The following is a 25,000-nucleotide window of genomic DNA, read 5'->3' on the forward strand; positions in this document are numbered from 1 at the left end:
AAACTAAAATTACAGCGGTGAAAGGCAGAACTGGAAAACATTTAAATTAAGCTAAATTTAATTTAATTTAATTTAATGTGATTTATTTACATAGTTGCTTGAATTACATTGAAATACAGTAATAAAGATTTGCTGGAACATTTAGCATACGACTGAACATTTTTGAATTGTGGAATTTGAATCTCTGGTTTGTAAAACTGCTTTGAATTCATTACTAGATTTTTTCCTCATGAACAATAAGTTTTTCTGTTTTGCTTTAATTCGTTAAAACATTGCTTATGGTTTGTATGTGCACCCATTTCCAAGCCCTGGTAAAAGGTTTTGTGAAAAGCGGGGTTGCATCAGCTCTGTTGGAGAGACACTTGTGTCAGCTGAAACACAGCCTAGTGGGGAACAGCTGAAGAACTGTAAGAGTGATGTTACTCTAACACTGATGTGGTTTTAATACTGAGGTTGTTGTAACAATGCCATCATTCAAATAGAGTTTTATTTGTAACAGCCCTGTTTTGCAACAGGGCTCCAGTTATAAAGTACTGTCGTCAGTGCTGGAGTATAGCTGTACTCTGTCCATGTGATAAGCTTTCCTGGTGTGTTGTGAGTGTAAGTGACTGTTGTGTGTCAGAGTTGTAACCGGTCTGTAAGTGTGTTGTGGGTGTGAGTGACTGTTGTGTGTCAGAGTTGTGACCGGTCTGTAACTGTGTTGTGAGTGTAAGTGACTGTTGTGTGTCAGAGTTGTGACCGGTCTGTAAGTGTGTTGTGGGTGTGAGTGACTGTTGTGTGTCAGAGTTGTAACCGGTCTGTAAGTGTGTTGTGAGTGTGAGTGACTGTTGTGTGTCAGAGTTGTGACCGGTCTGTAAGTGTCGTAACAGCTCTTTGTTGATGGGTTTCTCTCTCAGATGGCGCTGAAGTGTGCAGACATCTGTAACCCCTGTCGACCGTGGGAACACAGCAGGCTGTGGGGCAGGAGAGTGACACAAGAGTTTTTCAGTCAAGGTTCCCGTTCCCTGTTCTCTCTTTTCATCACGTCTCAATATTAACTCTGCTCTCTCTTTCACTGCTCTTCTGCTGTATCTGCATTGTGCTTTGAGAGTCTCTGCATGTCTCATGTAAACACACTCATCCTGTTCTCCAGGTGACATTGAGAGGACCCAGGGCCTGAATGTGAGTGTTCTCTGTGACAGGAACACCAACACTGTGGCCCAAATTCAAATCAGTAAGCCAGCCTGTCGTGTCTGGTTGTGCCTGAATAAATCGAGCTGTGTCTGACTGTGTCTGTTTGTTTTTAGGGTCAGGGTTAGGGTTTTTAGGCTGTGTTTATCTGATGGTGTTTACATTTACGCTCAGCCCTCCACATTCACAGGGGTTAAAAACCACAAAATCTCTAGCCCCCCCTCTCGCTACACAACTCACTAACTCCACTTCTCTTAAAGGTATAGCAGCAAGGTATGTCTCAATGCAACAGTGTGAATAATAACACAAAAAAAGTGTTACGACATCTTGAAGGAACACAAACAGTACAATTATGGGGGGTGTACCACATTTACATTCTCTAGTCTACGCACACCGTATGCGGTTTTCTGCAGTAGGCCGGAAAACTCCAAAAAATTCCCATTTAATTATTGATGGCAAACGTGCAAATAATCAAATCGGAATGTGTAGGGCCGACTGTACATTTTTTGATTTGATGGGGTTTTTTTGCCTATCAGACTGTATGTAACTAAACACGTCTGTGTCTCACTATATCTGACTAAATGTGAGGCTGTTTTTGACTGTACATGGCTGTATAGGTTTTGTTTGACTTTATCTGTCTGTATGTGGTGTTGGGTGTACATGGCTGTATAGGTTTTTATCTGGACTTTATCTGTCTGTATGTGGTGTTGGGTGTACATGGCTGTATAGGTTTTGTTTGACTTTATCTGTCTGTATGTGGTGTTGGGTGTATATGGCTGTATAGGTTTTGTTGGACTTTATCTGTCTGTATGAGGTGTTGGGTGTACATGGCTGTATAGGTTTTTATCTGGACTTTATCTGTCTGTATGTGGTGTTGGGTGTATATGGCTGTATAGGTTTTGTTTGACTTTATCTGTCTGTATGTGGTGTTGGGTGAACATGGCTGTATAGGTTTTGTTGGACTTTATCTGTCTGTATGTGGTGTTGGGTGTACATGGCTGTATAGATTTTGTTTGACTTTATCTGTCTGTATGTGGTGTTGGGTGTACATGGCTGTATAGATTTTGTTGGACTTTATCTGTCTGTATGTGGTGTTGGGTGTACATGGCTGTATAGATTTTGTTTGACTTTATCTGTCTGTATGTGGTGTTGGGTGTACATGGCTGTATAGATTTTTATCTGGACTTTATCTGTCTGTATGTGGTGTTGGGTGTACATGGCTGTATAGATTTTGTTGGACTTTATCTGTCTGTATGTGGTGTTGGGTGTACATGGCTGTATAGGTTTTGTTGGACTTTATCTGTCTGTATGTGGTGTTGGGTGAACATGGCTGTATAGGTTTTTATCTGGACTTTATCTGTCTGTATGTGGTGTTGGGTGAACATGGCTGTATAGGTTTTTATCTGGACTTTATCTGTCTGTATGTGGTGTTGGGTGTATATGGCTGTATAGATTTTGTTTGACTTTATCTGTCTGTATGTGGTGTTGGGTGTATATGGCTGTATAGATTTTTATCTGGACTTTATCTGTCTGTATGTGGTGTTGGGTGTACATGGCTGTATATAATTTAATTGCTACATTATCTCTCTCTCTCCCTCTCTCTAGGCTTCATGAGTTTTGTGGTTGAACCACTATTCATTGAGTGGACCCGTTTCTCAGACACACAGCTCTCTCAGACCATGCTACGTCACCTCACCCTCAACAAGGCCAGATGGAGCAGACCAGATGAGGCAGACCAGGAGGAGCAGACCAGGAGGAGCAGACCAGACCAGAGCAAGAGGACCTGAAGAACATCACCCAAGATATCCTCTCTGTGGTATGACCTCAGGGAAGCATGGGGTCATGACCTCTTGAAGGCGTGGGGTCATGACCCCTTTGTGCACATTGAGAGACACATGGCAGGGGTGTCTGGAGCTGAGGCAATGTTTGCATCCAAACATCCTGTCCCTCATCCCACTGTAGGGAAACCACTGAGCTTTTCTCTGTTACATTTATTTATATGGGGTCATTTATTTATATGGGGTCATTTATTTATATGGGGTAATTTTCTTCCTTAATTTGTAGCAATACATAGATACCTCAGATTGCTTATGCTATACTATTGGTTTTAAAATTTTGTTGTATTTTATTTATTTTCTTGTATTATCCTGGTGTAACTAATTAAGCACACAAATGAACATGGCCAAGAGGCCATCTGGCAGTGGCTCTGTACCTGTTTACTATGTGCGTGTGCGTGCGTGTATGTGTGTGTGTGGTAGCGTGTGTGTGTGTGTGGGGGGGGTATTGTGGTTGTGTGTGTGTATGAGTTGTGTTGCAATAACATGCAGGCAACCTCACTGACAGACTGTGTTTTTGGGACTGTTTATATGAGCTGTGTTTTAGATCTGGTGCCATTTCTCCCTCCGGCTGTGGGAATGTGCATGCACAGAGGCACTTCCACACAGCCAGGAATCCTGACGATGCACTGAGATGAAGCACTGATCTGACTGGTGCAATGCCACAGATAATCTGCCTGGATCCCCTCAGGGCTCCTAACTATGCACTGTGAACTCTTAGCCTCAAACTACTTCTGTTACACTGTCTGTGTTACTGCAGCGGTTACACTGTCTGTGTTACTGCAGCGGTTACACTGTCTGTGTTACTGCAGCGGTTACACTGTCTGTGTTACTGCAGCGGTTACACTGTCTGTGTTACTGCAGCGGTTACAGTGTCTGTGTTACTGCAGTGGTTACAGTGTAACTGTGGCAGGCTGAACAGACAGAATATGAATTTCAATTTAATATGAATAAATTATAAATTAAACATTAAATACATTTTAAGCTGTAACTGTGGCAGGGTGAAGTGACAGAATATGAATTTCAATTTAATATGAATAAATTATAAATGAAACATTAAATACATTTTAAGCTGTAACTGTGGCAGGGTGAAGTGACAGAACATGAACTGAAACTGTTGAAGAGGTGAGAGGACTCTCAGGGCTCAGAGGCCTTTGAATGAGGCTTTTCACAGGGTTGATGGTGAAGGCCTTAACGCTATGCACAAAGCTATGACCAAACCCATATTTTGCTTTTTGCTTGTTTTGTTTTACTTTGTTTTGTTGTTGTTTTGTTTTATAATTGAAAAGAATTGTTTTCCTTTAGTTCCCTTATGAAATCAATAATCTTTGATGAGTCATTTGACCTGTGGAAATGAAAAAGAGTTTAGTTCACAAGATTAATTATTTAGAATGTTCTTTTTTCTGTTCTTAATGTATTTGACTTTTTTCACAAAAAGGTGAGCTCAACTGTTTTGTTTGTTGTTTGTTTGTTTATTTGGGAGTTGGGTAGGGGATGGGGTTTACTTAATGCGAGACTGTTTTGTTAAACTTATGTATGTTTAACAACGTTTTGTGAGAAGTCGTTTTGGATTAGATACAATTTATTTCAATTTTATGGCAGACCATTTTATTGAGGTTTGGACAAAATCATTTTTGATACATGGCAGTAGCAGTTGTTGCCTTTTCTCTAAATAAACGCGGTACCAGACCAGACAGAGTCCTTGAATTTTACTCTTTGTTTCTTTGGAAAAGGTTATTTATGTTTGATTTGTCTTGTGTATCTATGTATGTTGTGATCATTTTTGAGAACTGCCCTTCTCATCTAGAAATCACTGCTGCATGAGAATGAGTCAAGAGGGAACAATTTCACGTAAGACTGTATACCATCATTTCGTATGTATAAGACTATATACCATCATTTCACATACATGAGACTATATACTATCATTTCACATGTATAAGACTATATACCATCATTTCGTATGTATAAGACTATATACCATCATTTCACATACATGAGACTATATACTATCATTTCACATGTATAAGACTATATACCATCATTTCACATACATAAGACTATATACCATCATTTCACATGTATAAGACTATATACTATTATTTCACATGTATAAGACTATATACTATCATTTCACATGTATAAGACTATATACCATCATTTCACATGTATAAGACTATATACCATCATTTCGTATGTATAAGACTATATACCATCATTTCACATACATAAGACTATATACCATCATTTCACATACATAAGACTATATACCATCATTTCACATGTATAAGACTATATACTATCATTTCACATGTATAAGACTATATACCATCACTTTTTCAGTTCTGTGTATGTGTTTGTGTGTTAATGTAAGTTTGTTATTCAGCTCTGAACATTCTGCTGAAACACACGACTCATTTCTAGTCCTATCTACACCCAATGACAGTACATCGCTTCTCTCACACATTAAACACATTAAAACAATGAATGCACCTTAAGTTAAATTATGAATCAGGGACGTAAGAGACGCTTTAATTAAGACTTTTATTTAAATATCGTTACATATTGAATTATCGTCGTTTTATTATAGAATATGGACAAATTGATTGATCAGATTCCCCTTTAAACGAAAATACACTAAGAAGAGAGTCATTCATTGGCTTATTCTGAACTCGTCTCCCTTTCTATCCAATCGTGGGCATTGACTATGGCTTCTCTCTATTCCAGAGTTCAGTCTTGAACCACACAGACGTGTACAAACGGAAACACAGAGGACCTGGAGATACCGTAGAAAACTCGCACATCCGAGAAATCTTTTGTAACGTTATTTGGTGTAATTGATGCGGTCATATTTATGCATTGTGTTCGCTGACACGGCCCTGAAGCTGACCGGTGTATAGGATGCTGCAATGTAGACTATTCCGTAAGGGTGTGTTCGCTCCCCACGAAGCCTTTACCAGACGTCCTTACCATACAAATGCCATTTGTTCAACTTAATCAGATCGCGTAAAGTCACGTTTAACGAATTCATCTGAGTAGTTTCATGTCTACTAGGACATTAAAAATATGAAATGAATCAGCTGCGAATGCTATAATCGAAGACATTGCTAGTGAGCGCCACCCACAACGAGGTAATTTATCCGACTAAATCGATAGCATAGTTCATATTAAGTGAAATCCTCTGTCATTTGTTTGCCTGTAGTTTGTTTCAAAGCAGAGCGTTTGTTAACAGTTTGTGTTCTGTGTAACCTGGCTTTCCTGTTTAACGGTAGTCTAGTGGCAGGTTTATTACTGCATTTCTTTACCACGAAAGAATGTGAGATTCAGGGTAATTTACCTGTTCGGTCAATAAGAGTGACGGAAACGATGCGCTGTATCAGCCTCCTAAAACCACATGTAAAACGTTCATATTCTCAGTGTCTGAAAATGCAAGTTTCTGTAGCTAACTAAGAATTTATTGACCACAAGTTCAGTGTATACCTGTGTCGTTTGCGAACATACTATTGAACGAACACCAGTGTCCTGTGTGAAGGTTCTGACAGGTGTCCTGTAATATGGACCCTACTTACGTTCTCTTCGTACGGCTGTGAGTTTTTGGGTTTTGTTGACCGAGGCCAAACTAGAGTCATAAGTGCGTATTACAGGCTAAGCGACGTAGGCGAGACCTTTGGTTTTCAAATTACTACCGATGATGAATTCAGTCGGAAATGTTACAGCTCGAGCTCGCGCTCAATTGCAAAACGTGACTTCACTCACACACGCACACACTGAGAGAGAGAGAGTTTCGTCTGTGAAACAGTTTCACGCTGATCTGTACAGGTAGTTGGAGTTGGCGAAGCTTGGCACCAGTATCAGAATGAGCGAGGAGACAGACGCGTTGTCTGTGGTGACCCGGCTTAAGGAGTTGGCCTCAGACCCGCTGAATAGGCGTGCTATAGTCCAGGACCAGGGCTGTCTGCCTGGACTCATTCTGTTTCTGGACCATCCAAACCCACAAGTGGTCTACTCTGCGTTACTGGTGAGGCACAAGGTCACACATGTTTTTATTTTATACTGTCTACATGATGTGAAAATAATGTCACATTTGAACTGGTAGAACGAATTCAACTCTGTGTGCGTGTGTGTGTGTGTGTGTGTGTGTGTGTGGCTGTGTGCGTGCGTGCATGCCATGTCTGTGCGTGTGTGTGTGTGTGTGTGTGTGTCTCTGTGTGTGTCTGTGTGTGTGTGTGTGTGTGTGTGGCTGTGTGCGTGCATGCATGCATGTCTGTGCATGTGTGTGTGGGTGTGTGTGTGTGTGTCTCTGTGTGTGTCTGTGCATGTGTGTGTGTGTGTCTCTGTGTGTGTCTGTGTGTGTGTGTGTGTGTGTGTGTGTGTGTGGCTGTGTGCGTGCATGCATGCATGTCTGTGCATGTGTGTGTGTCTGTGTCTGTGTGTGTGTGTCTCTGTGTGTGTGTGTGTGTGTGTGTGTGTGTGTGTGTGTGTGTGTGTGTCTCTGTGTGTGTGTGTGTGTGTGTGTGTGTGTGTGTGTGTGTGTGTGTCTCTGTGTGCGTGTGTGTGTGTGTGTGTGTGTGTGGCTGTGTGCGTGTGTGTGTCTCTGTGTGTCTCTGTGTGTGTCTGTGTGTGTGTGTGTGTGTGTGTGTGTCTCTGTGTGCGTGCGTGCATGCATGTCTGTGCATGTGTGTGTGTGTGTGTGTCTCTGTGTGTGTCTCTGTGTGTGTCTGTGTGTGTGTGTGTGTGTGTGTGTCTCTGTGTGCGTGCGTGCATGCATGTCTGTGCATGTGTGTGTGTGTGTGTGTCTCTGTGTGTGTCTCTGTGTGTGTCTGTGCATGTGTCTCTGTGTGTGTCTCTGTGTGTGTCTGTGTGTCTCTGTGTGTGTGTGGCTGTGTGCGTGCGTGCATGCATGTCTGTGCATGTGTGTGTGTGTGTGTGTCTCTGTGTGTGTCTCTGTGTGTGTCTCTGTGTGTGTCTGTGTGTGTGTGTGTGTGTAGGCTGTAAGACACCTGGCAGAGTGCTGTGCTAACAGACGGGAGTTGAGAAGGGAGTTGGGAATGATGCTGAGCCTCCAAAGCATCATGCACAGGTGATTGACCCTGACCCTAACCCTGACCCTAACCCTAACCCTAACCCTAACTCATCTGTTCTGCAGATACTAAGTGAATAAGTCAGTAATACGTAATCATGTGTAAAACCCTCACTGTGAACTGTGACTCTTGTATGAGGCCAGTCATAAAGTACACAATTTCTCTTCAATGTAAAGAGGTAACATCTACAGTCAACTACCTCAAAATACCTCACTGCAGACACAAGCTGTCAAAACTCCCTGCTGCCAAAAGTGCACTTATCATAATACACCTTTACCAGGAGAGTCACTTTCAGAACATATGTTACCAAGACAACATGCAACATCGTAAACACTGGCCCTACGTGTACCGTTTCCATGTGAATGCACATGGAATGCCGGTAATTATCATTTCTGTAATGATCGTATTATGTTGCAATGTGAACACACCCATCTATAGGGAAAACTGGCTAATACAGGCTTATGCTCCTTCTCACCCGCTGGGTTCCTGTAAGGGACATCGTCTGGCATTGCCCTTCCCACACACAAGGCAATCTCAGTCCAGACTGTTTTCATTTACGGTTCCCCGATGGTGGAACCCTAACCCTAACCCTAACCCTAACCCTACCAGCGACCATCAGAGCAGGGGCTTCCCTCTCTCTCTTCAAGAATCTCTTGATGACTTACCTCTTCCGAGAGCACCTCCTCTCCTAACACCTAACACCTCGAACTCCCTAACATGCCTAACTCACACCTACTGCATTGTTCTCTACCTACTCTCTTGCCCCTGTCTTGAGAGAAAACTCACACTTATTGCTGCACTTTATACAGATGTAATACTTTGTGCTTACTCATAGGTCTCTCGCTGTACTAGAGCTTGAATTGTTTCCCCACTTGTAAGTCGCTTTGGATAAAAGCGTCAGCTAAATAAATATAATGTAAATGTAAATATATATGTTATTATATTAATATGTTGGACAAAACTGGATGAAACATCTTATAATTTTTTATACAGTAAAAGCCACCTACGCAGCGCATGCTACGTCCCAGTTAGATGGGTTTTTCTGAAAGTATCTCTTACAGGATTGTTTTAACCACAAAGAACATTTCCATGTGTGCGCGTGTGTGTGCGCGTGTGCGTGTGCGTGTGCATGTGCGTGTGTGTGCATGTGCATGTTTATATACGTGTGAGATTTCCAGGGAGACCACAACAGGTGAGGCAAAGCTGCTGGCATCAGAGGTCTATGAATTGCTGCGGTCATGGACTGAGGAGACAGATGAGGGAGAGGAGGAGAAAGATGAAGAAGGGAGACCCAGCAGACGAAAAGCTCAGTTCTTTCTGGGCTCCACAAACAAACGGGCCAAAACCATCATACTGCACATTGATGGACTAGACGATTCTGTGAGTAACTGTGTGTGTGTGTGTGTGTGTGTGTGTAAGTAATGTGTGGTTCTGTGTGTGTGTGTGTGTGTGAGTGTGTAAGTAATGTGTGGTTCTGTGTGTGTGTGTGTGTGTAAGTAATGTGTGTGTGTGTGTGTGTGTGTGTGTAAGTAATGTGTGGTTCTGTGTGTGTGTGTGTGTGTGTGTGTGTGTGTGTGTGTGTTTGTAAGTAATGTGTGGTTCTGTGTGTGTGTGTGTGTGTGTAAGTAATGTGTGGTTCTGTGTGTGTATGTGTGTGTGTAAGTAATGTGTGGTTCTGTGTGTGTGTGTGTGTGTGTGTGTGTGTGTGTGTAAGTAATGTGTGGTTCTGTGTGTGTGTGTGTGTGTGTGTGTGTAAGTAATGTGTGGTTCTGTGTGTGTGTGTGTGTGTGTGTGTGTGTGTGTAAGTAATGTGTGGTTCTGTGTGTGTGTGTGTGTGTGTAAGTAATGTGTGGTTCTGTGTGTGTGTGTGTGTGTGTGTGTGTGTGTGTGTGTGTGTGTGTATGTTGGACCTTTAGCTCTCTGTTGAAGATTTGTGGCATTTGTGTGCTATCCGTGTAGGTCAGTGTGTGAAGACTTTCTCTTGAATATTTGAGGTGTGTCTGTTCATACAGTGCTGCTTGAAAGTTTGTGAGCCCTTTAGAATTTTCTGTATTTCTTCATAAATATGACCTGAAACATCATCAGACACAAGTCCTAAAAGTAGATAAAGAGAACCCAGTTAAACAGATGAGGCAGAAACATTATACTTGGTCATTTATTTATTGAGGAAAATGTTCCAATATTACATATCTGTGTGTGGCAAAAGTATGTGAACCTGTAGTATTAGCAGTTAATTTGAGGGTGAAATTAGAGTTGGGTGTTTTCAATTAATGGGATGACAATCAGGTGTGAGTGGATGCCCTGTCTTATTTACAGAGCAGGGACCAATGTCTGATCTTTACTACACATGCTTGTGGAAGTGTATCATGGCATGGACAACGGAGATTTCTGAGGACCTCTGAAAAAGAGTTGTTGATGCTTATCAGGCTGGAAAAGGAGACCGTCTCTAAAGAGTTTGGACTCTGCCAATCCACAGTCAGGCCGACTGTCTACAAATGGAGAAAATTCAAGACCATTGTTACCCTCCCCAGGAGTGGACAGCCAACAAGGATCACTCCAAGAGTAAGGCCTGTAATCGTCTGCAAAGTCACAAAGAAACCTGGGGTGACTTCCAAGCAACTAAAGGCTTCTCTCCCATTGGCTAATGTTAATGTTCATGAGTCCACCATCAGGAGAACACTGAACAACACCGGTGTGCATGGCAGGGACAGAAGGAGAAAGCCCCTGCTCTCCAAATAGGACATCACTGCCCGTCTGCAGCTTGCTAACGATCATGTGGACAAGAAGGATATTGGAAAAGTATTCTGTGGACTGATGAGACCAGAACAGAACTTTTTGGTTTAAATGAGAAGTGTTTTGTTTGGAGAAAGGAAAACACTGCGTTCCAGCATAAGAACCTTATCCCCTCTGTGAAACGTGGTGGTGGTGGTATCATGGTTTGGGCTTTTAGGACAAGTGTGAAACCTGATGATGGTTCAGGTCATATTTATGCAGAAATATAGAAAATTCTAAAGGTTTCACAAACTTTCAAGCAGCACTGTGTAACGTTTGTTTGTGTATGTCTGCAATGTGTGTGTGTGTACGTATTCAATGTGTCTGTGTGTGTGTGTGTGTGTTGTAGTCCCGTAGGTCTCTGTGCGAGGAGGTTCTACTGAAAATTCGTGGGGTAATAAGTTTTACCTTCCAGATGGCAGTGAAGAGGTGTATCATCCGTATACGATCAGACCTCACAGCAGAGGTAAGACACACACACACACACACACACACATACTTACACACACACACATGCGTGTGTGTGTGTGTATGGATGTAAATGGATAAATACAGAGTCACATTCACTCCCATGATTGCACATATAGAGAGTGTGTGTGCGTGTGATGGAGTGTCTGTCTGTGTGATGGGGTGTTTGTGATGATGGAGTGTCTGTCTGTGTGATGGGGTATCTGTCTGTGATGATGGAGTGTCTGTGATGATGGAGTGTCTGTGATGATGGAATGTCTGTCTGTGATGATGGGGTGTCTGTCTGTGATGATGGGGTGTCTGTCTGTGATGATGGGGTGTCTGTCTGTGATGATGGAGTGTCTGTCTGTGATGATGGAGTGTCTGTCTGTGATGATGGAGTGTCTGTCTGTGATGATGGGGTGTCTGTCTGTGTGATGGAGTGTTGTCTGTGTGATGAAGTGTCTGTGATGATGGGGTGTCTGTCTGTGATGATGGAGTGTCTGTCTGTGTGATGGAGTGTCTGTCTGTGATGATGGGGTGTCTGTCTGTGATGATGGGGTGTCTGTCTGTGATGATGGGGTGTCTGTCTGTGTGATGGAGTGTCTGTCTGTGTGATGGAGTGTCTGTCTGTGATGATGGGGTGTCTGTCTGTGTGATGGGGTGTCTGTCTGTGTGATGGAGTGTCTGTCTGTGTGATGGAGTGTCTGTCTGTGATGATGGGGTGTCTGTCTGTGATGATGGAGTGTCTGTCTGTGTGATGGAGTGTCTGTCTGTGATGATGGGGTGTCTGTCTGTGATGATGGAGTGTCTGTCTGTGTGATGGAGTGTCTGTCTGTGATGATGGGGTGTCTGTCTGTGATGATGGAGTGTCTGTCTGTGTGATGGAGTGTCTGTCTGTGTGATGGAGGGTCTGTCTGTGTGATGGAGTGTCTGTCTGTGTGATGGAGGGTCTGTCTGTGATGATGGAGGGTCTGTCTGTGTGATGGAGTGTCTGTCTGTGTGATGGAGGGTCTGTCTGTGATGATGGAGGGTCTGTTTGTGTGATGGAGTGTTGTCTGTGTGATGAAGTGTCTGTGATGATGGGGTGTCTGTCTGTGATGATGGGGTGTCTGTCTGTGTGATGGAGTGTCTGTCTGTGTGATGGAGTGTCTGTCTGTGATGATGGGGTGTCTGTCTGTGTGATGGAGTGTCTGTCTGTGATGATGGAGTGTCTGTCTGTGTGATGGAGTGTCTGTGATGATGGGGTGTCTGTCTGTGATGATGGGGTGTCTGTCTGTGTGATGGAGTGTCTGTCTGTGTGATGGAGTGTCTGTCTGTGATGATGGAGTGTCTGTCTGTGATGATGGGGTGTCTGTCTGTGATGATGGAGGGTCTGTCTGTGTGATGGAGTGTCTGTCTGTGTGATGGAGTGTCTGTCTGTGTGATGGAGTGTCTGTCTGTGTGATGGAGGGTCTGTCTGTGTGATGGAGTGTCTGTCTGTGATGATGGGGTGTCTGTCTGTGATGATGGAGTGTCTGTCTGTGATGATGGAGTGTCTGTCTGTGATGATGGAGTGTCTGTCTGTGTGATGGAGTGTCTGTCTGTGATGATGGAGTGTCTGTCTGTGATGATGGGGTGTCTGTCTGTGTGATGGAGTGTCTGTCTGTGTGATGGAGTGTCTGTCTGTGTGATGGAGGGTCTGTCTGTGATGATGGAGTGTCTGTCTGTGTGATGGAGTGTCTGTCTGTGATGATGGAGGGTCTGTCTGTGTGATGGAGTGTCTGTCTGTGTGATGGGGTGTCTGTCTGTGATGATGGGGTGTCTGTCTGTGATGATGGAGTGTCTGTCTGTGTGATGGAGTGTCTGTCTGTGTGATGATGGGGTGTCTGTCTGTGTGATGGAGTGTCTGTCTGTGTGATGGAGTGTCTGTCTGTGTGATGGAGGGTCTGTTTGTTTGCAGACGCTGGGCTCTGCAATCGCATCCACTAAAGTGATGAGAGCGCAGCAGGTGGTGAAAGCAGCCAATGGAGATGAGGTGTGTGGATTCAGCTCTCACTTTACTCACTTTGACTGCAGACATCCCAACCTTTCATTGATTGACTGCTTGTGCTCTCTCTCCCTGTGTGTGTGTGTGTGTGTGTGTGTGTGTGTGTGTGTGTGCGCGTGCGTGTGAATTATGTATGTTGGTTTGCATGCACACGTGTGTCCTTGTGTGTATACCTTTATGCGTGTGCTTATGTAGGTGCTTATTCCGATTCCTCCCGACACCGAGGAAGATGTGGAGTGTGTGTCAGTGAGTGTGAAACTGCCAGAGTACCTGTCTGAAGATGACAGTCCTTCTGCTGAAGGGGCGGGGAGAAGCCTGAGCCGTGTTGGCTCAGCCAATGAGAACACAGGCTGGCTTGCCTCTGCTGCCAACTTTTTGTCCAGGTCATTCTACTGGTGACTACTTCCTGCTTCATCTTTTTAAAGCTTTCCTGCCTCTTTAAAAATACACTCTCTAAATGTGGCCCAGATGGACAGCATTTGAGTCCGTAGCCATGTGGATACTCTGATATTCTCCTCTAAAAACACATACGCACAACACAAATGTGCACGCACACACACACACATACATACACACGCACACAGACACACAGACACAACCACATGTTCCCTGTAATACATTACACAGACACAGTCACACACAAACACATATACAGACTTTTACTGTATGTTTTACGTTGTGTGTTTTATACTGTTTGTTGTATGATGTGTGTATGATTTGTTTTGTATGCTGTATGTTGTGTGGTGTATGATGTGTGATGTGAGTATGATATGTGTTGTGTGTTGTATGATGTGTGTTGTGTGTTTTATGATGTGAGTATGATTTGTTTTGTATGTTGTGTGGTGTGTGATGTGAGTATGATATGTGTTGTGTGTTGTATGATGTGTGTTGTGTGGTGTGTGATGTGAGTATGATTTGTGTTGTATGATGTGAGTATGATTTGTGGTGTGTTGTATGATATGTGTGTTTTATGATGCTTGTTGTTTGAAACGTGTGGTGTTTACACACATTTTACCTCATACAAACATGGACAGATGGAGGGATGGATGGATAGATGGATGGATGGATGGACAGATGGATAGATGGATGGATGGCATAGGCCACATTATTTGTCCTTTTTTCTGCTGTGAATATGTAAATAACTGAATATGTAAATTACTTAAGCTGTCTTGATGGTATAATTTCTGAAATGATGGAGTATATTGTGCAATGAATATTTGTGTACCATAGGATATGTGTTCACATACACTCACTTACACGGATCATTCCAGAATTGGAGGACAATTTGGGCATCAACACTTTTGACCCTTTATTTGATCATTTTCTGGTATGTATTTAAGAAAAAGTAATAAACTGTCAAATAATTGGATTTGTCCAGTTCAGGCATCTGAGCTACACTTTTTATGAGATGTTTTATTTGTTGTGTGCTAACACTTTTTTTTTTTGCTAATTTCAGTATTTATTTCCAAGTATTTGCTCACATTATGCATATAATCATTCAAATGATGAAAAGGACAGTAGGTGAAATCCTCCTGATCTGAGAAAATCATTGAACAGGGTTACCATATGGACAAACGTGACAATACTCAGGACCACAGGGATGTTCTTTAATAATATTTTATATATCTTTTCCATGAAGGATCAATAGGATTGCAAGGGTAACAGTAACAGGGTTGCAAATCGATGCTGATGTTAGTTTTTTTTCTCAGGAGTAGATGTTAGCTGTGGAATGTTATGTTACTGTCAAGGTCAAGGACAAACTTAGTTATATGAATAAAGAAAGAAAACTTTGAAATTCATTGGTCTTATTCTGATCATTTGAGTAACAGGGTTGTATTGGTTAGAGTGATCAAGCCTGAATCGGTTTCAGTAATAGGGTTGCACAGATGTTGTGGGACACAGTTTAATAGTTTAATTACTGTTACTTAAAATATGATTAATTAAATTGTTTCAACAATTACAAGAGACTTATATAAAGTAGATTTAAAACTTATTTTAAGGGTTGTATTTGATATGCAAGTTGGTCATCAGGAAGGTGGGACAAGAGATGAATGCCATTGTAGGGGGTACTCGAGAGATATTTGGCATTTTAAATAATATTTGTCTCAGGACAAGTATAATTTACACAGCAAGTGCATGTTGTAGTATTTTGTGCATGGATTATTTGAAATTTCATGGGTGGGACAGAAAATGTTCTACAATTCTGGGACGTCCCACATAACAGTCATGCTGTAAATGTTAACTCGTGATGAATATATGTACATATGCTCCTGTGTGCGACATTGTGACAAACATTCAACATCTCTAGCATTTATGTCATATAGTGTATATAGTGTCCTGTAGCTCCATACAGAATTATAATGACAGAATTTCATGGTGGTGGTGGTGCTGATGAGTGGAGTCTCATGGCGGCTGTGTGTATGTGTTTCTTTAATGGGAAACACTGTGTGTATTGTGAACTGTGTAGGTGATGTTGGAGCAGGGGCAGTCGTTGAAGCACCGTGCGATCACAGAAGACTCAGTCACTCAGACCTGATATGACACAGGAGAAACAATATTACACAGGTTACGTTTTGAATGAATCTCAACGATATACTCAAAAACAGGAGCAAGAGGACTGAAATAACAGACAAAAAGAAAAACAGGTCAAATTAATTATTTCTAATGGACTGAACACAAGACAACACAACACCGCGGGAAACTGCGGCATGTTGGACAGACTTAGAGGGAGTCTACTCTCACAGTGTTATTGCTCTACTCTCACGATGTTATTGTTCTACTCTCACAGTGTTATTGCTCTACTCTCACTGTGTTATTGCTCTACTCTCACAGTGTTATTGCTCTACTCTCACAGTGTTATTGTTCTACTCTCACAGTGTTATTGCTCTACTCTCACGATGTTATTGTTCTACTCTCACAGTGTTATTGCTCCACTCTCACAGTGTTATTGTTGTATTCTCATGGTTATTGTTCTGCTCTCACTGTGTTATTCTTCTACTCTCACGGTGTTATTGTTCTACTCTCACAGTGTTATTGCTCTACTCTCACAGTGTTATTGCTCTACTCTCACAGTGTTGTTGCTCTACTCTCACGGTGTCATTGTTGTACTCTCACAGTGTTATTGTTGTATTCTCATGGTTATTGTTCTGCTCTCACTGTGTTATTCTTCTACTCTCACGGTGTTATTGTTCTACTCTCACAGTGTTATTGCTCTACTCTCACAGTGTTATTGCTCTACTCTCACAGTGTTGTTGCTCTACTCTCACGGTGTCATTGTTGTACTCTCACAGTGTTATTGTTGTACTCTCATGGTGTTATTGTTCTACTCTCACGGTGTTATTGCTCTACTCTCACGGTGTTATTGTTGTACTCTCATGGTGTTATTGTTCTACTCTCACGGTGTTATTGCTCTACTCTCATGGTGTTATTGTTGTACTCTCATGGTGTTATTGTTGTACTCTCATGGTGTTATTGTTCTACTCTCATGGTGTTATTGTTCTACTCTCACGGTGTTATTGTTCTCCTCTCACGGTGTTATTGTTCTACTCTCATGGTGTTATTGTTGTACTCTCATGGTGTTATTGTTCTACTCTCACAGTGTTATTCTTCTACTCTCACGGTGTTATTGTTCTACTCTCACGGTGTTATTGTTCTACTCTCACGGTCTTATTGTTCTACTCTCACGGTCTTATTGTTCTACTCTCACGGTCTTATTGTTCTACTCTCACGGTCTTATTGTTCTGCTGACAGTCAGCAACATGAACAGGAGTAACAGTGTTTGAGAAAAATCTGGTTTAATGCAGTCCAGGTTTCTAAATGCAGTCCAGGTTTCTAAATGCAGTCCAGGTTTCTAAATGCAGTCCGGGTTTCTTACTGCAGTCCGGGTTTCTTACTGCAGTCCAGGTTTCTTACTGCAGTCCAGGTTTCTTACTGCAGTCCAGGTTTCTAAATGCAGTCCAGGTTTCTAAATGCAGTCCAGGTTTCTTACTGCAGTCCAGGTTTCTTACTGCAGTCCAGGTTTCTTACTGCAGTCCGGGTTTCTTAATGCAGTCCAGGTTTCTTACTGCAGTCCAGGTTTCTTACTGCAGTCCAGGTTTCTTAATGGAGTCCAGGTTTCTTAATGCAGTCCAGGTTTCTAAATGCAGTCCAGGTCTATAAATGCAGTCCGGATTTCTTACTGCAGTCCAGGTTTCTAAATGCAGTCCAGGTTTCTAAATGCAGTCCAGGTTTCTTACTGCAGTCCAGGTTTCTAAATGCTGTCCAGGTTTCTTACTGCAGTCCAGGTTTCTTAATGGAGTCCAGGTTTCTTAATGCAGTCCAGGTTTCTTAATGGAGTCCAGGTTTCTTAATGCAGTCCAGGTTTCTAAATGCAGTCCAGGTCTATAAATGCAGTCCGGATTTCTTACTGCAGTCCAGGTTTCTAAATGCAGTCCAGGTTTCTAAATGCAGGCCAGGTTTCTCAGCGTGTTGGACCTAAACAGAGCTTAGTAAATACAATCATAAGGAGAGCTCACTGTTCAGCCTGTGACAATACGATAGAGAAGAGGGCAGGTTAGCTTCCGCTCTAGATGGTCTGGCCTTGAGCTTGTCTGACTGGGAGAAGGTATCTGTCTCCATCTCTTGAATGGGGATATTGGAGATTGATTAGAGGCGTAGAGCTCTGGGTCCCAGTGGTAACGGAGCTGCAGGAATTCCTCCTCCTGGAGTAGCAACGGACGTCACTGGATGGTGTCTGAGATTGTGCAGGATCAGAAACTTGAGTGAAGTGGGCCGACAGGTCAGGTGAACCGCACAACATTATGCAATCATGCAGAAATGACTTTCTGTGCGTAAGCTTTCATCCCAGTTAACCGTGGGGAGTATTCAAACCTGTCCGGCTACTCACTATATATGTTTACAACAGAATGAACGGTATATTTACAAACAGTAGACTTTAAAGTCACATTCCCTGATGCCTGGTGTGAATTTTACTTTCAGACAACACTAAACAAGCCATTGTGTGGTGACTGCCTGTTCCAACGCTCTTTGTTACAGTGGTTCCTGCAACACACAACACAGAGTTCAACACAGAACAATGACATGAAATATATTCATCATGAGCTGGAGTGAGCGTTCACTGTGCCTTTGTTTTACTGGCGGGACAGGAGCATGTTCGCTGACAGTTGTCGGGCAATCGTGAAGCTTCTCGCAGGCGAGTGCTGCCATACTGGGTGAGGCAATGCTTTTGTACCCTACAGCCGCAAATTCAGATTTAGAAAAATAGATGTTTGTCATAAACCTTTTATATTCAAACCAGATTAAGTTTTACAATAACATTGGAGCAGAGAACGCAGTTCACTCAGTCCCCTATGTAATAACCATATTTGTCACACACACATAGAGCATCACTTTGCCGCTGCACTGTAGGTGGAGCGGTATCTGTTCATTATTGGGCAGATGCATCCTGACGGATGCCCTTTGAAGGACGGCCTTCTGTCTCAGTGTCTCAGTGTTTAACAAGCAGTGACACCAGCTTCCAGCCAGCGCACAACTCAGTCCCTCCTGACCAGGTCACGTTCAGCCTCACCTGATTATTAGAGACACCTGTTGGTAGTTTCTATATGGTATAAACAGGACACCAAGTTAAGTCCATCTCTGTGAGACACTGTGTTTCCTGCCCATGCTGAGCCACGGTTTACTAACCTGCTTTATCGATATTCTCATATATGACCTTGTTTGGAATACCTGGATTTGATTCTCTGTCTCATGTTTACGGTCTTGCTCTGATACTGGTTTTCCTGGGCTCTGGTCTGATTTAAGATTTGGATTTGGTTTGTGTGTGTTTGGAAGAGTGCAGCAGCTTGGTGCTCCTCTTACGAGTGTTGTCTGTAACTCAGGTATCTCCTCAGTCTGACAAGAATGACGCACTGCTATCATTGGAGTACATGCAATACTTTTTTTCACTTCATGTCATTTCATGTCCACATGCAATATTTACCTATTACCATTCACTCATGTAATTTCATGTACTGTTATCATTGGAGTACGAGCAGTATTTCCACATCAACCATACATTCAACATCCCAATACACCATCACTCCATGTCACACTACACCTTTACTGCACTCTAATACACCATCACTCCATGTCACACCACACCTTTACTGCACCCAAATACACCATCACTCCATGTCACACTACACCTTTACTGCACTCTAATACACCATCACTCCATGTCACACTACACCTTTACTGCACTCTAATACACCATCACTCCATGTCACACTACACCTTTACTGCACTCTAATACACCATCACTCCATATCACACCACACCTTTACTGCACCCTAATACACCATCACTCCATGTCACACCACACCTTTACTGCACTCTAATACACCATCACTCCATGTCACACCACACCTTTACTGCACCCTAATACACCATCACTCCATGTCACACTACACCTTTACTGCACTCTAATACACCATCACTCCATGTCACACCATACCTTTAATGCACCCTAATACACCATCACTCCATGTCACACTACACCTTTACTGCACCCTAATACACCATCACTCCATGTCACACCACACCTTTACTGCACTCTAATACACCATCACTCCATGTCACACTACACCTTTACTGCACTCTAATACACCATCACTCCATATCACACCACACCTTTACTGCACCCTAATACACCATCACTCCATGTCACACTACACCTTTACTGCACTCTAATACACCATCACTCCATGTCACACCACACCTTTACTGCACCCTAATACACCATCACTCCATGTCACACCACATCTTTACTGCACTCTAATACACCATCACTCCATATCACTCTACATCTTTACTGCACTCTAATACACCATCACTCCATGTCACACTACACCTTTACTGCACCCTAATACACCATCACTCCATGTCACACCACATCTTTACTGCACTCTAATACACCATCACTCCATATCACTCTACATCTTTACTGCACTCTAATACACCATCACTCCATGTCACACTACACCTTTACTGCACTCTAATACACCATCACTCCATGTCACACTACACCTTTACTGCACCCTAATACACCATCACTCCATGTCACACTACACCTTTACTGCACCCTAATACACCATCACTCCATGTCACACCACATCTTTACTGCACTCTAATACACCATCACTCCATATCACTCTACATCTTTACTGCACTCTAATACACCATCACTCCATGTCACACTACACCTTTACTGCACTCTAATACACCATCACTCCATGTCACACTACACCTTTACTGCACCCTAATACACCATCACTCCATGTCACACTACACCTTTACTGCACCCTAATACACCATCACTCCATGTCACACTACACCTTTACTGCACTCTAATACACCATCACTCCATGTCACACTACACCTTTACTGCACTCTAATACACCATCACTCCATGTCACACCATACCTTTAATGCACCCTAATACACCATCACTCCATGTCACACTACACCTTTACTGCACCCTAATACACCATCACTCCATGTCACACCACATCTTTACTGCACTCTAATACACCATCACTCCATATCACTCTACATCTTTACTGCACTCTAATACACCATCACTCCATGTCACACTACACCTTTACTGCACTCTAATACACCATCACTCCATGTCACACTACACCTTTACTGCACCCTAATACACCATCACTCCATGTCACACTACACCTTTACTGCACCCTAATACACCATCACTCCATGTCACACTACACCTTTACTGCACTCTAATACACCATCACTCCATGTCACACCACACCTTTACTGCACTCTAATACACCATCACTCCATGTCACACCACACCTTTACTGCACCCTAATACACCATCACTCCATGTCACACTACACCTTTACTGCACTCTAATACACCATCACTCCATGTCACACCACACCTTTACTGCACCCTAATACACCATCACTCCATATCACACCACACCTTTACTGCACCCTAATACACCATCACTCCATGTCACACCACACCTTTACTGCACCTTTGCTGCTGGTTTGCATCATTGATAGTTGTATTTATTGTTAACTGTATTTTATACTTTGTTAATATTTCCTACTTATATTGCTTAGATTCTGTACTTTTTATCGCTGATATTTATATTTCTTATTTTATAGCCCATAGTTTATATGTATATTTTTCATATTTCTTACTTTTTTTTTAAATATCTGTGAATATGTGTAAATATGTCTGATACATTTGCAATTTCGTTGTGCTTGCACAATGACAATAAAGTTCTTGAATCTTGAATTTCGTGTGTCAGAAAATCCGTTTTAGAAATAAACCAACTCTGCACATGGATCCACAGTCTGTTAAATCACACGAGCTTTGACCCTAGCACGTGCTAACTTATGTTACGTAAAATGTTTCTCTTCCTTACTCAGTTTTCAGACAGTTGAGTGACTGTGGATGTGTAGTAGCGTGTATGTGGGAGTTTTGTCTAAAAGAGACTGCCAGTGATCACTCAAAGCTTTGTTACAACATGTAATATTCTGTTGCCTTTAACTCATACTCACTCATACACTCACACCCAGTATCCAGCAGGATCCCTGCAGTAACAATGTCTCTCCATATGAACACCTAACATTCCCGCCCCACAGATGTCCTCAAACTGAATCAAATTAATTTTGTAATGACACAACCTGTACGTTCGTAACAAGTAATTAATTTTGAGCCGTCTTATTTTTGTGGCACTTTGCAGTTCTCTCGCAACACATCCGCTCATTGCAAAACCGTGTGTTGTCCTCTCAGCGAAGAGAGCAGCGGTGGGGGTCTCAAAAAAGGTTTTATACACGTATGGTCACGTCGTGCATTAAATTGTACCAAACAAACAAACAAAAAAAACAGCGCCTGGTATTTCGCAACGAGTCGCCGTTTACATGGTCACAGTCCATCACACAACAGTGACTAATGCGAATATTCAAGATCATCACAGGTTACCATTTGGCTAGTTTTCTGTGCCTTGTTTAACACAAGTGACTGGCAAAATAAGACATAACTTTGTGTGGTTGACAGAGAGATAGTTGTTCACATCAGAGAGGAAAGATGAACGATGCGTGAATTTATTAGAATATAAGGGTCGAAACAACGTGGTTTGTGACGGAGCGATCCTTTCCTGGAGGCCTTATGAGCGACTCAATCCTCCAGTGCGAACTGTCGCACAAATGTAACACATCAAATCCACGATAATCCATCCAGTAGGACCCCAGGATCCATGTGGGGGCGGTTCATTATCCAGCATGGTACTAACGTGCTGAGAACGCCAGGATCTAGTCACGTGGTCATTTTCTGTCAGAGAGGCAGGCAAAAAGTTATACCCGTGTTGTTCTGCAAGGCGACAAATCTCTCTGGTGTTTTGGAGATGCTGGAATTCCTATTGACGCTCTTTCTTGGCGCCATTTCTCTGTTTCTCTTCAGCGTGCTGTTCGGTCGAAAATGGTAAGTCACTGTCAGAGAGTGACAGAAAAGCCGTGGATTTAATACGCAAGGAAACCTAAATGTATTTTTTTTTAAAACACTAAAGCTAGTCTGTGGACTTTTCACATTTCTAAGGTCCTCTGTTTTAAAGACAGACTGTTTTGTGTCGGTTTAAATGTTTTTGGTGTGATCTGTCAGCTAAAGTTCAGTCATTTACTTCTTAAGGGGTAATCGTACGTCTTACTGCTTGAGGAAAACGGAGCGGCTACCCTTTGCGAAGGGACTGCTAATTAGAGACCTATATACACTTTGCATTTTTGCCTCGTGGGAAAAACCCTGTCTCGTAGAAGCATGTTTGATAATCTGCTCCAACACTGCAATGATCATTAATGATAATCATACGATTAACGTTATCACGGTCTCTCTCTCTCTCTCTTTAGAAAGACAGAAGTAGGTCAGACGTCCAGTGCTCATATTTGAACTGATGAACTAGCTCCTCCCCAACAAACTTCACCTTCCAACAGTTACACAACTCATCTCCACACAATTATTGCATTACACAAGTGAAGCTAACCATACACAACAGTTATTACACAGTTCAACACATTACAACACCCATTATACAAGTCTTTCTTTCTTTCTTTCTTTCTTTCTTTCTTTCTTTCTTTCTTTCTTTCTTTCTTTCAGAAATCAGTGACATCATGTCTAAGGAGTATGTTGGGCCAAATGGGAGGAGTCAGAGTCATGGGAGCCTGTCTGAACTTGAGAGAGAAGACTCTGTACTGTTTGATAAAAGACACAACTCCCACCATAAAAACGACTCAGCGTTTCACATTTAAGGTCTCTCACGGCTCTTTAGATCACTCCATCAGTTAAAGCAACTGATTCGACAACTGACCACGATCAGTCAGTTCAACTTGTGTTGTGCAGTTAAATACAAAAAGACCAGCTGTCAAGTTTCAAGTGTACACTTGACAGACATGATGTCTTTCTGCATAATGAAAAGCATATTGACTAATCCCACCAGTGCAACATGCACAATGCAAAAAAGCAAAAACAAACAAAAAAAAACAAGGCAGCCAAAGTGTAGGACAAGATAGTACAGATAGAGAGGCAGTGCAGGTAGTACAGTGTGAGTACAGAGGTAGTACAAGTAACCTGTAGCAGCAGTACTGTAGAACAGTGTATGCAAAATACATCTAAAAATATTCAGTACATAATTAGTACTTACGTGAAATGTTATAAATGTGTGTAGCTATATATAGAGGTATCTCTCACAAATATATAACGAATGGTCAGATGTAGAGAAGTTACAGCCATTGGTGTTGTGCAGTTATCACAGCTCCTCTTGCAGGTAGAAAGTCTGATGAGTAGTGACCAGAACGTGTGTGAGGGGCCAAGGAATTCAGCGGCCTTAGGGTAGAAGCTGTTTGTCAGTCTGGTTGTGTGTGACGTTAGCAGCTATCGCTGTTTATCCTAAGTATTCTACATGCTTTCAGGCATGGAGCGAACCCTCACTGTTTTTGGGCAATGACACAGCTATAGCTGTTTACCCTAAGTATTCTACATGCTTTCAGGCATGGAGCGAACCCTCACTGGTTTTGGGCAATGACACAGCTGTCGCTGTTTTGCCTCTGCAGAGTGTGAGTTGGAACAGTTGCAGTAATGACAGGACCAGACTGTTGGGGAAAGCATTGGCAAAGCAGGACGGGTTGTCTTGAGTCTTGGTTTTGCATCTCCCTTTGGAGACTGAATCAGCATGAGTCTGATTATCAGAATATTATTAGAGACATTGCAAAAGTCTTCAGCCTGCCAAAGTCAACTGTCTGGTTCATGATTAACCAGAAGGAGTTTACTTGACCACAGGTCAGCCATCCTCTGCACTTCCAGAGGCAAGGGTGTGGAGTCAAAGGCAGGCAACACACCCTGACTGACACACTAAATACACGGACAACTCCAAACACCCGACTTTCAAACTTAACAAGAGACCACACGGGGTGGAGACACACAATACAACACACAAATGCACACACACACAGAAGGATCGAAAAGATATCACCTCATCTGTGGTGGTGATAGTGTTATGGTGTGAAACATGGTGGTGATAGTGTTATGGTGTGAAACATGGTGGTGATAGTGTTATAGTGTGAAACATGGTGGTGATAGTGTTATGGTGTTAAACATGGTGATAG

At 42.5% G+C, this 25,000-nt stretch overlaps 3 protein-coding genes across 7 annotated transcripts in view; all 3 read left to right on the forward strand.

The window, feature by feature from the left end:
* The window catches only part of LOC115811201 (high affinity cAMP-specific 3',5'-cyclic phosphodiesterase 7A-like), a 36,367-nt gene extending 33,334 nt beyond the window's left edge, over positions 1-3,033 (forward strand). The window contains exons 11-13 of the mRNA XM_030773309.1: positions 897-993; positions 1,133-1,213; positions 2,776-3,033. Coding sequence (XP_030629169.1) covers positions 897-993; positions 1,133-1,213; positions 2,776-2,957 — 360 coding nt within the window. The 3' untranslated portion in view covers positions 2,958-3,033. The remainder of the gene's footprint in view (positions 1-896; positions 994-1,132; positions 1,214-2,775) is intronic.
* A 2,766-nt stretch (positions 3,034-5,799) lies between these two features.
* Positions 5,800-13,868, forward strand: LOC115811371 (armadillo repeat-containing protein 1-like). Its single transcript, XM_030773538.1, has 7 exons — positions 5,800-6,136; positions 6,825-7,023; positions 7,994-8,085; positions 9,265-9,466; positions 11,208-11,324; positions 13,248-13,322; positions 13,530-13,868. Exons 2-7 carry the CDS (start codon positions 6,862-6,864, stop codon positions 13,731-13,733), a joined length of 852 nt encoding a protein of 283 aa, XP_030629398.1. The 5' UTR covers positions 5,800-6,136; positions 6,825-6,861; the 3' UTR covers positions 13,734-13,868.
* An 8,807-nt stretch (positions 13,869-22,675) lies between these two features.
* cyp7b1 (cytochrome P450, family 7, subfamily B, polypeptide 1) overlaps positions 22,676-25,000 on the forward strand; it is a 10,687-nt gene continuing 8,362 nt past the window's right edge. For 2 of the 5 annotated variants that reach the window (XM_030773991.1, XM_030773992.1), the window contains exon 1: positions 22,676-22,829. In XM_030773991.1, coding sequence (XP_030629851.1) covers positions 22,753-22,829 — 77 coding nt within the window. In that variant the 5' untranslated portion in view covers positions 22,676-22,752. Of the gene's footprint in view, positions 22,830-23,248; positions 23,649-25,000 lie in introns of all 5 variants that reach the window. The other 3 variants (XM_030773994.1, XM_030773995.1, XM_030773993.1) reach the window with 3 other exon arrangements.

Source organism: Chanos chanos, chromosome 5 (assembly GCF_902362185.1).
Source record: "Chanos chanos chromosome 5, fChaCha1.1, whole genome shotgun sequence".
NCBI lineage: Eukaryota > Metazoa > Chordata > Actinopteri > Gonorynchiformes > Chanidae > Chanos > Chanos chanos.

Bases quoted from the DNA above. Each gene is read 5' to 3' on its own strand.
- LOC115811371 (XM_030773538.1), top strand. From the start codon at position 6,862: ATGAGCGAGGAGACAGACGCGTTGTCTGTGGTGACCCGGCTTAAGGAG. The intron at 7,024-7,993 runs GTGAGGCACAAG...GTGTGTGTGTAG, and splicing joins TGGTCTACTCTGCGTTACTG to GCTGTAAGACACCTGGCAGA. The intron at 8,086-9,264 runs GTGATTGACCCT...TGAGATTTCCAG, and splicing joins CTCCAAAGCATCATGCACAG to GGAGACCACAACAGGTGAGG.